Raw genomic sequence first — 14,446 nt, forward strand, 5'->3', positions numbered from 1 at the left:
AGTGGGTTTACGTGCCTGGTGGTCAAGTGGTTAATGCTGTTTTGCATGTATTCTAGTGTTTGAATTGGTATCAGCTTCTTGTAATCCCCTGTAGATGAAACTGGGAAGGGACATCACTAGGGGTGTGATGCATTGTGCAATGCCAAGAAGGACTATGCTGACTGAAGAAAAGAGCAGGAGAGGAGGAAGATGATCTGCTTCTCATTTACTGTCCAATCACAGGCAGGGGGCAGGGAGGTGACCTAAAGAAATAAAGAAATAAATGGCCATTGTCCCCACCTACAACTGGCCTTTGCAGTAAGGAGCACATGGAAGGGCGACACATGTCAAACAAAACAAAAAATAAGGTGAACTAACTATGTTGTTTAGCTGCAGAACAGAAAAGTCAGGTCATCAACCTGGCTCTGCTGCCTGGCAGGAATCTGTAGATCTCTAGGCTAGATGGACAGTAAGACAAAATCCTTGACAAGTAAAACAATTTAAGTACAAATATTTCAGATCTCTATTTATTTGTGTGCGTGGAGTTAAGCTTTAAATGTATCTATGTCACTAGAAGAAGCATTTATGACATAAGGACCAGGGCCGCCATCAGGGGGGTACAGGCAGCCCGGATGGCATCCTTCCTTTTTTTTTATTATTATTATTATTGGTACATAGTTAGTCAGGTTGAAAAAAGACACAAGTCCATGAAGTTAAACCAATAAAAAATAAAATAAATCATAAAATCCCATTATACACAATTCTATACCTACAGTTGATCCAGAGGAAGGCAAAAAACCCCAGAAAAGCATGATCCAATTTGCTACAGTAGGGGAAACTTCCTTCCTGATCCCCCGAGAGGCAATCAGATTTTCCCTGGATCAACTTTACCTATAAATGTTAGTACCCAGTTATATTATGTACATATAGGAAAGTATCCAGACCTTTCTTAAAGCAATCTACTGAGCTGGCCAGAACCACCTCTGGAGGGAGTCTGTTCCACATTTTCACAGCTCTTACTGTGAAGAAACCTTTCCGTATTTGGAGACTAAATCTCTTTTCCTCTAGAAGTAAAGAGTGCCCCCTTGTCCTCAGTGTTGACCTTAATGTGAACCACTCAACACCAAGTTCACTATATGGACCCCTTATATATTTGTACAAGTTAATCGCTGGTTGGCCTTCTCTGCCCTCTGAATTTCTACTACAGACTGAAATTAATCCTAAATGCATAAAGCAGTCAGAAATTCCAAAGTGTCTTCCCAGATAAAACCCAATAGGACAGCTGAGATTTCTAATTCTATAAAAAAGAACTTTGGGGCAGATCCACAGAGATCTGCACCCGCGCAGCGTATCAGAGATACGCTACGCCGCCTTATTTTACCTGGCTTTAGTTCGAATCCTGGAAGAATTTGCGCCGTAAGTTACGGCGGTGTAGTCTATCTCTGGCGGCGGAATTCAAATCGGCGATTAGGGGGCGTGTTTCATTTAAATGAAGCGCGTCCCCGTGCCGAATGAACTGCGCATGCTCCGTTTCTAAATTTCCCGCCGTGCATTGCGCTAAATTACGCCGCAACGACGTCATTTTTTTAACTTAGACGTGAATTACATCCATCCCGATTCACTTACGACTTACGAAAAAAAATAAAAATAAACGGGGGAACGACGGCCATACTTAACATGGCAGGTCTAACTATACCAGCTTTAACTATACGCCAGAAAAAGCCGACTAGAGACGCCGTAAAAAAATGCGCCGGCCACTCATACGTTCGTGGATCGTCGGAAATAGCTAACGCGGAAAACGACGTGAACGCCACCTGAACGCCACTTCCATCATGCAATCATGTGCAGGCAAAAATGCATTTTTTTTCCTTGCACTTTATTGGGTACTCTTTCCAAATGAAGCTTTACCTCAACTATTAAGCTCTGAGGCAACTTCACTTGTAGAGTGCAACTGAACTTTGCAAAGTGCACAGTCTATTTGCCTTTAGTAAATTAATCCCCTTGTGTGCAGGGGCATTTATTATTTTGTCATAATATAAATATTCAATATTGTTATTATTATTATTTTTATTGCTAGCAGAACTAAAACTTGTATTCAAAGCACTGGCCCTTGTAGTGTGCTGACTATCCCAGATAGCAAGTAGACATGTGTGGTTCATTTCGTACGAATTTCTGAAAATGTGTATATTCGTAAGCATCCGAAATCCGAATTGCTATGTCTCCAAATTTTACAAAATACAACATTTTCGTTGACGAATTTTGGATTCAAATTTCGTTACAATGGAAACGTGACTAGTGTTTTGTTGACCAATCAGAGATTTTCTTCTGCTGCTGAGTGAGGGTTGAGAGACTGGTACTGGTAGTCGATGGGAGATTCAGAATCAGACAAAATAAGAATGTTCGTTAATATCGTTTTATTATTGTCATAATAATTACGATTATTCGTTATGATGAAGTTAAAAACCCAGGAAGTCAGCACAGCACAGGGATGGTGGGAGCCCCTCATAATGAGCACAGCACGGGCACAAACCCAGGAAGTCAGCACAGCACAGGGATGGTGGGAGCCTCTCATAATGAGCACATCAGGGTTACAGACCCAGGAAGTCAGCACAGCACAGGGATGGTGGGAGCCTCTCATAATGAGCACATCAGGGTTACAGACCCAGGAAGTCAGCACAGGGATGGTGGGAGCCCCTCATAATGAGCACAGCAGAGGTACAACCCTAGGAAGACAGCACAGCACAGGGATTGTGGGAGCCCCTCATAATGAGCACAGCAGAGGTACAACCCTAGGAAGACAGCACAGCACAGGGATTGTGGGAGCCCCTCATAATGAGCACAGCAGGGTTACAACCCCAGGAAGTCAGCACAGGGATGGTGGGAGCCCCTCATAATGAGCACAGCATGGGTACAAACCCAGGAAGACAGCACAGCACATGGATGGTGGGAGCCCCTCATAATGAGCACAGCAGGGGTACAAACCCAGGAAGACAGCACAGCACATGGATGGTGGGAGCCCCTCATAATGAGCACAGCAGGGATACAAACCCAGAAAGTCAGCACAGCACAGGGATGGTGGGAGCCCCTCATAATGAGCACAGCAGGGGTACAAACCCAGGAAGACAGCACAGCACAGGGGTGGTGGGAGCCCCTTATAATGAGCACAGCAGGGATACAAACCCAGAAAGTCAGCACAGCACAGGGATGGTGGGAGCCCCTCATAATGAGCATAATGATTAGACGACTGCCATATTGAGAAATGTTTTGCTTTTTAAATTCATCATAACGAATGTTCGCAATTGTTACGAAAAGTTCCCGAATCTAATGAAAATCTGTATTTCGTATGAATCCCAAATTGAATTTCGGACACAAATTGAGAAATACAAACAAACCGCTAATACGAAACGGAATGAAACAAATTTATTGACGGCGCACATGTCTAAAGCAAGTAATTGAGTTGCAAGTTTGGAAATGACTTGCTAAGCTATTGCTAGCCTTGCCAGGCTTCACAAGTCCGTATTGCATGACTCCAGATCAACTTTCTTTGCAAACATTCTGCAAGTCGGCTGCAAGTTCTGGTTCCGTTATGTTGTGCAATAGTCATCCCACCACAGGGGGCACTGTGACTTGCAGAGCTCCTGCTGTAGACTCACCACTGCAACTTTAATCTTGCTAGAGACTTGCGATGCAAGTTTGCTACATATTGGAAAAGTGTCAACTAGAACTTGTGCTTCAAGTGCTTTGCAAGTGTACAACTTGCCAGTGAAAATGTGCAGCAAGTTCACAAAACTTACAATTCAACACTGCCACCAATTTGTGGAAAGTTCTCCTTGTTATCTGGGATGCTGACAGCTCTCCAGTGGCCTGTCTTTGATTTAGACATATTTTATGGGGTCTATTTATGATAAGACCAATAACACTATAATATCTGTATTTACCTTTATTAATCCCAAAGGGAATTTGGGAAATTGTTACGACACAAGCAAACTTAACAAAGACAACAGAAGATCACAACAATAGACTGGACAAGATGCAAAAAACACAACAAAATTACCAAAAACAGCCATTAACACCAAATGATAAAATTAAAACTACACTACAAATAAAACATTCATACAATAAAAATACAACATAGAATAATTAACACAGATTAAAATAACAGGCAAAGTACCAAATACAACTAATACACCACTTTCTCTAACACCCCCTCAGATAGTAACCAACACAATACCAACATACTATAAAAACTAGGGTTGTCCCGATACCGATACCAGTATCGGTATCGGGACCGATACCGAGTATTTGCGGGAGTACTTGTACTCCCGCAAATACCCTTGATACCTAAATAGAATACTTGAAATACATCCACCCACCCCCCGCCGCCGCTGCCGCCGCAACGAATGCCACCGCCGACCCGTCGCATTCTGCAACAACGCCGCCGCATGGGTTAAACAGCGTGCGGGGAATATCACAGCTTTCATTTGAATAGCTGGAGTATTCCCGCTGCGCCGCGTATAGACACTCCCCCTTGCTTGGGATCTGTCCAATCCAGAGCAAGGGGGAGTGTCTATACGCGGCGCAGCGGGAATACTACAGCTATTCAAATGAAAGCTGTGATGTTCCCCGCACGCTGTTTAACCCATGCGGCGGCATCAAGGTATGGGGGGACATGGCTGGATATAGGGGGGACATGGCTGGATATAGGGGGGACATGGCTGCATATAGTGGGGACATGGCTGGATTTATGGGGGACATGGCTGCATATAGGGGGGACATGGCTGGATTTATGCGGGACATGGCTGAATATAGGGGGGACATGGCTAAATATAAGGGGGACATGGCTGGATTTATGGGGGACATTGCTGCATATAGGGGGGACATGGCTGCATATAGGGGGGACATGGCTGGATATAGGGGGACATGGCTGCATATGTGGGGGGACATGGTTGCATATGTGGGGGGACATGGCTGCATATGGGGGGACATGGCTGCATATGTGGGGGGACATGGCTGCATATGTGGGGGGACATGGCTGCATATATGGGGGACATTGCTGCATATGTGGGGGGACATTGCTGCATATGTGGTGGGACATGGCTGCATATGTGGGGGGACATGGCTGGATATAGGGGGGACATGGCTGCATATGTGGGGGGACATGGCTGCATATGTGGGGGACATGGTTGCATATGTGGGGGGACATGGCTGCATATGTGGGGGGACATGGCTGCATATGTGGGGGGACATGGCTGCATATGTGGGGGACATGGCTGCATTTGTGGGGGGACATGGCTGCATTTGGGGACACATTTTAAAAAAAAGTATCGGTATTCGGTATCGGCGAGTACTTGAAAAAAAGTATCGGTACTTGTACTCGGTCCTAAAAAAGTGGTATCGAGACAACCCTAATAAAAACAACACAAAATCCTGATCATAAACAACTAGTATTTCCTATAATCCACAGCTCCATCCAATGGCCATAATGTAGTATTTTCCTGAAATACCTCAGTTGGGAATATTTCACAATATGGCCACTAGATGGCACTGACAATCATGGGAAATAAACATATTAGCGACATTACGGGAATTATTGACGACGGCTGTGTGAATGCAGCAACTTTTTTTATAAATAGCCCCCTATTGTCAGAGTTGACAATGCAAGCTGCTACAGAGGAAGTTAGCAGGGGGTCCCATCAAACTCTTTCTATGGGGCACAATGATTTGTAGGCATGGCATTTTAATTATTCCTTTCCCTGTACACGTTTTCATTCCTGTAGTACAGATTGTAACAGATACGTTTTCTGAAAGAAGAAATATTTTCTACTTCTTCAGTATGCAGACGTTGTCAGTCTATAATGTGGTAATAATACATTTAGCGTTGTCAGCTGAGTAGGCAGTGACAGCACTAAAAGGATAATTAATGTGACAAGGAAGTACATGCTGATAGGTGATAAGATGCAATCGAATTAGTTGGCACACACGGTTTCTTAGGTGGTACGGGGACATTGCGAATGTAAACCCAAAGCAGCCATTCAATTTTATAGCAATATCTGCGACTCCACCAAGACGGCAGTACATCATTAATAATAAATCCACTGTTCCATTGTCAATATGTCTGTAAACATCACTGCTCAAATATATTGTATTAGACTTTGTAGGTGACAACAGTGACCCCTGCAGAGCATAGTGTGTATTACACTGCATTGGCAACTGTTACAATAAATAAATCTGCCTGTAAAATTAATAGAAAGTTCATCTCTTTCTGCCTACTTATCACCTCTGTGCCCTGATAAAGAGGGAGGGCTTAAATGCCCACACACCAAAGATATTCCTCCTCTAGTTTCTGCTCACTACTGCGCACTCCCACACAGGGCTGGTGCAGGGATTTTTGACATCCTAGGCGAAACCTAATTTTGCAGCCCCCTCATGGCTCCACCCCTGTCTCCACCCCCTTTTCCCTGCCCATGGAAATCCCACCTTTTTAATAAAGTGCCCATTAAATACAGCCGACCAGTGCCCATCAAATGCAGCCTCACAGCGCCCATCAATGCAGCCTCACCAGCGCCCATCAAATGCAGCCTCACCAGTGCCAATCAAATGCAGCCTACCAGTGCCCATCAATCCTGCCTGACCAGCACCCATTAAATGTAGCCTCACCAGCACCCATCAATCCAGCCTCACCAGCACCCATCAAATGTAGCCTCACCAGCGCCCATCAAACACAGCCTAACCAGCACCCATCAAATACAGCCTCCCCAGCGCCCATCAAATGCAGCCTCACCAGCGCCCATCAAACGCAGCCTCACCAACGCCCATCAAATGCAGCCTACCAACGCCCATCAATGCAAGCTCACCAACACCCATCAATGCAGCCTCACCAGCGCCCATCAAATGTAGCCTCACCAGCGCCCATCAATGCAGCCTGACCAGCGCCCATCAAATGCAGTCTCATCAGCGCCCATCAAATGTAGCCTCATCAGCGCCCATCAATTAATTTTTGCTTGCTTGCATTCATTTGGGAGTCAGGAAACACAGACACAGTCCTCCGCCGCCGCTGCGCCTCTGACACTATGTGCGAATAGAGCGGCAGCTCTCCCTGGGGACATGCAGTGCAGTATCAGTTGAAAGCTAGATCAAATCACCATTTGCTGATCAAGCATTACCTGCTTATCTTCTGCTTGTCAACTTTTTTGATTCTGCCTGCTCTTTTGTGCCCCAGTATTCATGAGGTTCATTTCAACCTTTTTCAGCCCGTTCTAAGCTATCCCCCTTCATGTGCCAGGGGTAACTTACCAGACCCAGTGCTTAATGCTTCCGATCAGCTTGGAAACCCTCCTGAAGAAGCGGCATTGCCGCGAAACCAGTTGAGGCTTTCGACTCCACTCTATTGTCATAGTTGGTTGTATACCCAATCTTGAATTGTGGGGTCTGTCCCTAATTGTTTTTAAAGTGTAACCTGTTCTATGTAAATAAATTTAGTTTTTTACACCTACCTGGTTTCCTATCAGTGCCGTGAAAGTCCCAATACCTCTCCCTCCCCCTTTCTTTTGACCTATGTTTATAGAATTGCCTGGGCCCCAAGCAGCCTATGGCTCCTTAAATTATCAGGTCATACAGTTTACAGATAGCAAAGATATCTTGCCACAAATTTGTGGCATTGTTGAATTGAAAGTCTGTTAACTTGCTGCACATTTTCACCGAAAAGTTATACACTTGCAAAACACTTGAAGCACAAGTTCTAGTTGACATTTTTTCAATTTGTAGCAAATATGCGTGGCAAGTCTCTAGCAAGAGCAAAGTTGCAGTGGTGAGTCTACAGCAAGAGCTCTGCAATTCTACAGCATGAAAATTCAGCCACAGTGCCCCCTGTGGTGGGATGACCGTTGCACAAAATAACTGAACCAGAGATTGCAGCAGACTTGCAGAATGTTTGCAAAGAAAGTTGATCTGGAGTCATGAAATGCGGACTTGCTGCAATTGTGCAACACACTTGTAAAGCCTGGCAAATCTAGGAATAGCTTAGCAAGTCATTTTCAAACTTGCAGCTCAATTACTTGCTATCTGGGAATGACAACATTACCATCAATTTTATAGGACCATAGCTGAAATGTAAACTTTGGTCTACTCTATAAGGGCAAAACATCAGCTAGCCCTAAAGTGGTGCATGTATGACTTGATTAAATTACAATATACCTTGTATAACAATTATGCATATCAATTCTTAAGATTAACTCAAATTTGCATACCTAAATGCGTTGATGTAGATTGGACCATTGTAGGTATGCATATCACATAGCTGATGGACCGAAGTGGAAGCTGACAATCATTGTAGTAGTTGGTGATACTACAGTGATCACCACAATCTTCTGGGTCCTGTACTGCCACCATGTATAAAATGCCTTGTATTTTTTTCAGTGAATACAAGGAAGATGTGGAGATTATGACGTCACCACTGCTCCACCCCACCTCATCCAATCAGAGAACTCTTTGTATTCATTGACATTTTTTTTTTTTTTTAGTTTATTTTGAACATGCAATAAAAAAACCATACAAAATAAAAGAAGTAATCATTCAGTAGTAGACAATCACAAAACAACTAGTTACAAGACAAGACAAAAAAGAGCTATAAACAATAATTTTGTTTACATATTCAAAGAAGAGTGGGAAGAAGTACAAACTTATCTAATCCCACCCCTTCTCCATAAGTAATAATGTCCCATCGCTATAAAGTCATACAATAATTAATAATTCAAATATAATATACTAATTACTAGGGTTGTCCCGATACCACTTTTTTAAGACCGAGTACAAGTACCAAAACTTTTTTTTAAGTACTCGCCGATACCGAATACCGATACTTTTTTTTAATCTCATGTGACAGCGGCACATGTGTCAGTATGTTTTTTTTTTTATCTTTAACAATTTGTTTTTAATTTTTTACATTTTTTAACTTAATAATAATTAACTCTTAACTTTGTATAGGCTGTTTTCATCAAGATCAAATATGACCACAACAGATGTATTGCAATACATTGCAATATAAAAATATGTACATTCTCTTGGCTATATGTATTTGGGCATAGACTGGTGGTACGTCTGGCCTGAGTAAAGATATATATGTTATATTGTGATGGAGTTGATAAAATTATTATTTTATGTCTCTTTTAAACACTCAAATATAGTTATTCTCTTTTCTTCTTTATTATTTGTATTATTTCTTTTCTTTCTTGTTGCGATATATGTATATATGTCTTAGTGATCATGTGAGAAACATGACTGCTGAGACACAATGATCCCAGGTACCCCTTACTACAAAATTATGTACATAAACCTTCCCCCTTGCCCCTTCATCGCAATAAATAAACACTCTTACAACCATTAAGTTGGAAAGGGCAAGGCCACAGCTTTATTAAAGCAAACATAACGTTTTCAACATTCAACATTTTATAACCAGTGCCAGTCACAGTTGTACTGTAAGCACATTTCCAAAAAGGGGGGCGGGGCCTGTCCTTACCATAAGTGCTGGACAGGCCGCCTACTTCCGGTGTCCATGAAGGGCATGGCCCACTACGGCCATTTTCTGCTGGCAAGGTCAAGAAAACCGCAGCAAGCTGTGACATACCATAACAAAAAAAAAAAAAGGGGGCGGGAGGGTGGGCAGCTCTTCCCAGCACGCTTCCAAAAGACCCAGAATTCCTTGGGGCGACCCCTTTTATCTGAGCTCGGGCCCAACCCATCCCCCAACTGACCAATCCTTCCGTGACCACTGCCTTGTCCAGTACCTGGCCATGCCCCCATCAGTCAAGGCTCTCTTTCCCTAAGGGGCTCAAGAGGCCTTCATTAGTAGTATTTTCCTTGACTGAAAATTATGACAGAGATATTCAAAACGAGAAACAGATGTCATAGGCCTCGTACACACGACCGAGAAACTCGACGGGCGAAACACATCGAGTTCCTCGTCAGGTTCCTTGTTAGGCTTGTCGAGGAACTCGACAAGCTTGCTTTGCGTACACACAGTCAAGCCAAAATCTCCTCGTTCTCAAACGCGGTGACATACAACACATACTGTACAACGGCAGGGGAAGTTCAATTCCACTGGCTAAACTCTTGGGGCTGCTTTTGCTAATCTCGTGTGTTTGCGTGTTAAGTAAAAGTTTGGTAAGAGACGATTTGCACTTTTCAGTCTGTTACAGCTTTAAAAATGTGTTATCTCCATTACAAATGCTACTTTTACTCCCGTCTCATACTTTAATCTGAGCAAGCACGGGTTTCTTAGCATACAGACGTTCGAGTTTCTCGTCAAAAACCAGCCCGTCGAGGATCTCGACGAGTCAAATCAGACTCCCGTCGAGGAAATAGAGAACTTGCTCTCTTTTTGGCTTGACGAGGTTCTCGACAGTTTCCTCGACGAAAATGTACACACGACCGATTTCCTCGGCAAAAAAATATCTCCCAGTAAGGTTCTTGCTGTTTTTTGCAGAGAAACTCGGTCGTGTGTACGAGGCCTTACTCTCACTCTTTTTCCTACCCCTCCCACCGTGCAAAGAAAATGGCTGCTGAAACTTTGGAAGGCAGTCTCGTGGCAAAAACAGATGTTGACAGGAGAAGGACCATATATGGATGAACCAATCATATACACACATATGTGATGACGTTTGCTTATGTCACTTTGTTTATATAAGGGGCTGAGACATTGAATAAACTACAGGGTTCCTGTTGATGAGGAAGAGCTCGCACTAAACCAGTGTGTCCCAGTGTGATTCTTTTTGCATGCATGCATTCACATCATCATAGATTTGGATCAGAGGCAGAATAGGAAAGCATCCTACGAATTGGACCAGGGAAAAAATCTATTACAATATAAGAGATAATTCTGTTTTACTTTGTATTGGAAATTACTCAGGCCAGGCATACCATGCTATATACATATAGCCTAGAGAAGGTACATCTTTTTATATTGCATGGGTGACCTTAAAATGATGTCCCCCCATAAAAAAAGTTCTGCGGACGCCCGTGCGTGTATTATTTGTGTGGTCTGTACATTTGTATATCATGGAATGTTTGATCTTTCACTGTGAAACACGTCCATCATCCATCTTTGGTCGTGATACGGTGTAGTAAATAGTGTACCTGAGTCCTCCCCTTTGTTATAGGTAACAATGGTCACTTTGGGTTTCTGGTACAAAGTTTGAACCGGTCTTCTGGCAGTCATGATAATGCTACTGCTTCAAGTGATCACTTTTTATAAATCTGGTATTATAATTGTTCTGCGTAAGTAACTCACTTTACTTTATTTACAGCTTGGCAAGTCAAGATCAAACTCTTTAATAGATTCTACTGGGTCAGAACCACATAGGTAAGTAACAAACTTACTACATTCCAATTTGATAAGTGGTGTGATAAGTTGTCTCCAACTGATTACAATGATATAATATAAAATTACACAATACTCATCATGGATTGATTATCAACTTTTATACACACTCAGTCATCCTTTTCTGTACTGTTTTTCAGTAGGGTATTTGGACGATGTAAAGGATATACTGTATTTACCTGGTTAAAGCTAAATTTCAGGTATGACACTATTTACATAGTTACATTGGACCAACGTAAGTACACTGTATTACCAAAAGTATTAGGACGCCTGCCTTTACACGCACACAAACTTTAAGGGCATACCAGTCTTAATCTATAGGGTTCAGTATTGAGTTGGCCCACCCTTTGCAGCTATAACAGCTTCAACTCTTCTGGGAAGGCTGTCCACAAGGTTTAGAAGTGTGTCTATGGGAATGTTTGACCATTCCTCCAGAAGCACATTTGTGAGGTCAGGCACTGATGTGGGCGAGAAGGCCTGGCTCACAGTCTCCACTCTAATTCATCCCAAAGGTGTTCTTTCAGGTTGAGTCTGTGCAGGCCAGTCAAGTTCCTCCACCCCAAACTCGCCCATCCATGTCTTTATGAACCTTGCTTTGTGCACTGGTCCAAATCATTTGGTGGAGGGGGGATTATGGCATGGGGTTGTTTTTCAGGGGTTGGGCTTGGCCCCTTAGTTCCAGTGATGGGAACTCCTAAGGCGTCAGCATACCAAGACATTTGGACAATTTCATGCTTCCAACTTTGTGGGAACAGTTTGGGGATGGCCCCTTCCTGTTCTAAAATGACTGCACACCAGTGCACAAGGCAAGGTTCATAAAAACATGGATGAGTGAGTTTGAGGTGAAAAAACTTGACTGGCCTGCACAGAGACCTGACCTCAACCCGATAGAACACCTTTGGGATGAATTAGAGCACTTCTCAACTTCTCGTCCAACATCAGTGCCTGACCTCACAAATGCGCTTCTGGAAGAATGGTCAAACATTCCCATAGACACACTCCTAAACCTTGTGGACAGTCTTTCCAGAAGAGTTGAAGCTGTTATAGCTGTTATAGCTGTAACGGGTGGGCCAACTAAATATTGAACCCTACGGACTAACACTGGGATGCCATTAAAGTTCATGTGCGTGTAAAGGCAGGTTATTTACTAAAGGCAAATCCACTTTGCACTACAAGTGCAAACTACAAGTGCAAAGTGCACTTGAAATTGCACGGAGAGTGCACTTGGAAGTGCAGTCGCTGTGGATCTGAGGTGGACATGCAAGGAAAATAAAAACCAGCATTTTAGCTTGCACGTGATTGGATGATAAAATCAGCAGAGCTTCCCCTCATTTCAGATCTACCCCTCATTTCAGATCTAGCCCTCAGATTTACAGCGACTGCACTTCTAAGTGCACTTTCAGTGCAATTTCAAGTGCACTTTGCACTTGTAGTTTGCACTTGTAGTGCAAAGTGGAGTTACCTTTAGTAAATAACCCCCATAGTGTATATTCCATATTATGTCTAAGGCCTCGTACACACGACCGAGTTTCTCGGCAAAAAACAGCACAAAACTTGCTGGGAGATATTTTTTTGCCGAGGAAACCGGTCGTGTGTACATTTCCGTTGAGGAAACTGTCGAGAAACTCGACGAGCCAAAAAGAGAGCAAGTTCTCTATTTCCTTGACGGGAATGGAGAAAATTGGCTTGTCGAGTTTCTCGACGGCTTCACAAGGAACTCGACGAGCAAAACGATGTGTTTCGCCCGTCGAGTTCCTCGGTCGTGTGTACGAGGCCTAAGTGAATGGCATGAAGCCAATTAGCAGGCATGATAGAGGAATATGACTAGTAAATAAGTCATAGGATGGAAAGATGTGCACCATGGAATGACATGTGATATAACCAAATCAAATGATGATTTTGGAATACGGCAGGATTATTACGAGGTATGTATTCAGGGAACATTCTTATCAATTTACAATCTGAGAGAGGAAAAAAATTCTAGCGTTTAGGTGCAGCACCAGAGAAGTCAGAAATCTGGAAACTGCCCACAGGGCAATTACATGAAGATGTCTAAAGCAGATATGAGATCATGTAAATGGAATGAGATTAAAGTCAGGTGCAGCACTAACAAACGCTCTGCTGTCATTTTGTTGTTTCATTTTGCTTCAAAAAGCAGCAAAAAGAGCAAAAGGCCAAAGAAGTTACTAAAAGTGAAACTTCTCAGGCCTTGTACTCACGACCGGATCTGTGCGCTGGAAACTGTCTGCCCGACAGTTTCCGGCGTACAAGGCTGATTTGTGTTTTGTTCCGCTGGCGTGTACACACCAGCGGACCAAATTCCCGTCGTACCGGAACGCGTGCACGTAAACTACGTACGACGTCACTATAAAGGGGAAGACCAAACTTAATGGCGCCGCCCTCTGTTCCTCTTTTGCTAGTTACGGGTTTGCTCGTGTTAGTGAAGGTTTGGTTAGAGCTGATTCGCGCTTCTCGGTCTCCAGGCTTTGACAGCGTGTATTCACGGGTTCAGTGCGTGTGCTTGCGGTAACGTAGTTGTCATTCGGCTATAGGCAAGCAGGTTGTTTCTGCTTTAGCAGTTGCATCCTGTGCGCTCGTATCTGTTTGTCACGCGTTTGTCGCAGGTAGTGCTGGATTTGCGAGTGCTTTCTGTTTCAGTGTGTTCTTGACTGACCAGCCGGCCGGTTTGAAGCCATGATGGAGCAGCAGCGTCAATTTTCGCGAGTTGGTGCTGTTTATGGGATGGCTGCTGGATATGTTCATTTGTCCAGTACTTTGGCCAGAAACAGGGGGCGGAGGCGTTTCTGGACCAAGAATTGGTTGCGCCAGCGTGACCAGTTCTCACATATGCCTCTGCTTAGGGAACTCCAGGAGAATAATCCTAATGACTTTAGGAATTTTCTCCGCATGACGGACCCCGTATTCAACCGTCTGCTGGATCTTCTGTCCCCCTATATCACGAGGCAGGACACTGTGATGCGCCAAGCCATCACGGCCGAGCAGAGGCTTATTGCCACGTTGCGGTACCTGGCGACTGGGAGGAGCCTGCAGGACCTCAAGTTCTCGACAGGCATCTCTCCGCAGGCGCTTGGG

At 43.8% G+C, this 14,446-nt stretch overlaps 1 protein-coding gene across 1 annotated transcript in view; it reads left to right on the forward strand.

The window, feature by feature from the left end:
- The window catches only part of LOC120944095 (cytohesin 1 interacting protein), a 67,837-nt gene that overhangs the window by 5,550 nt on the left and 47,841 nt on the right, over nucleotides 1-14,446 (forward strand). The window contains exon 2 of the mRNA XM_040357930.1: nucleotides 11,280-11,335. Coding sequence (XP_040213864.1) covers nucleotides 11,280-11,335 — 56 coding nt within the window. The remainder of the gene's footprint in view (nucleotides 1-11,279; nucleotides 11,336-14,446) is intronic.

The sequence above is a fragment of the Rana temporaria genome, chromosome 6 (assembly GCF_905171775.1).
Source record: "Rana temporaria chromosome 6, aRanTem1.1, whole genome shotgun sequence".
NCBI classification, from domain to species: domain Eukaryota; kingdom Metazoa; phylum Chordata; class Amphibia; order Anura; family Ranidae; genus Rana; species Rana temporaria.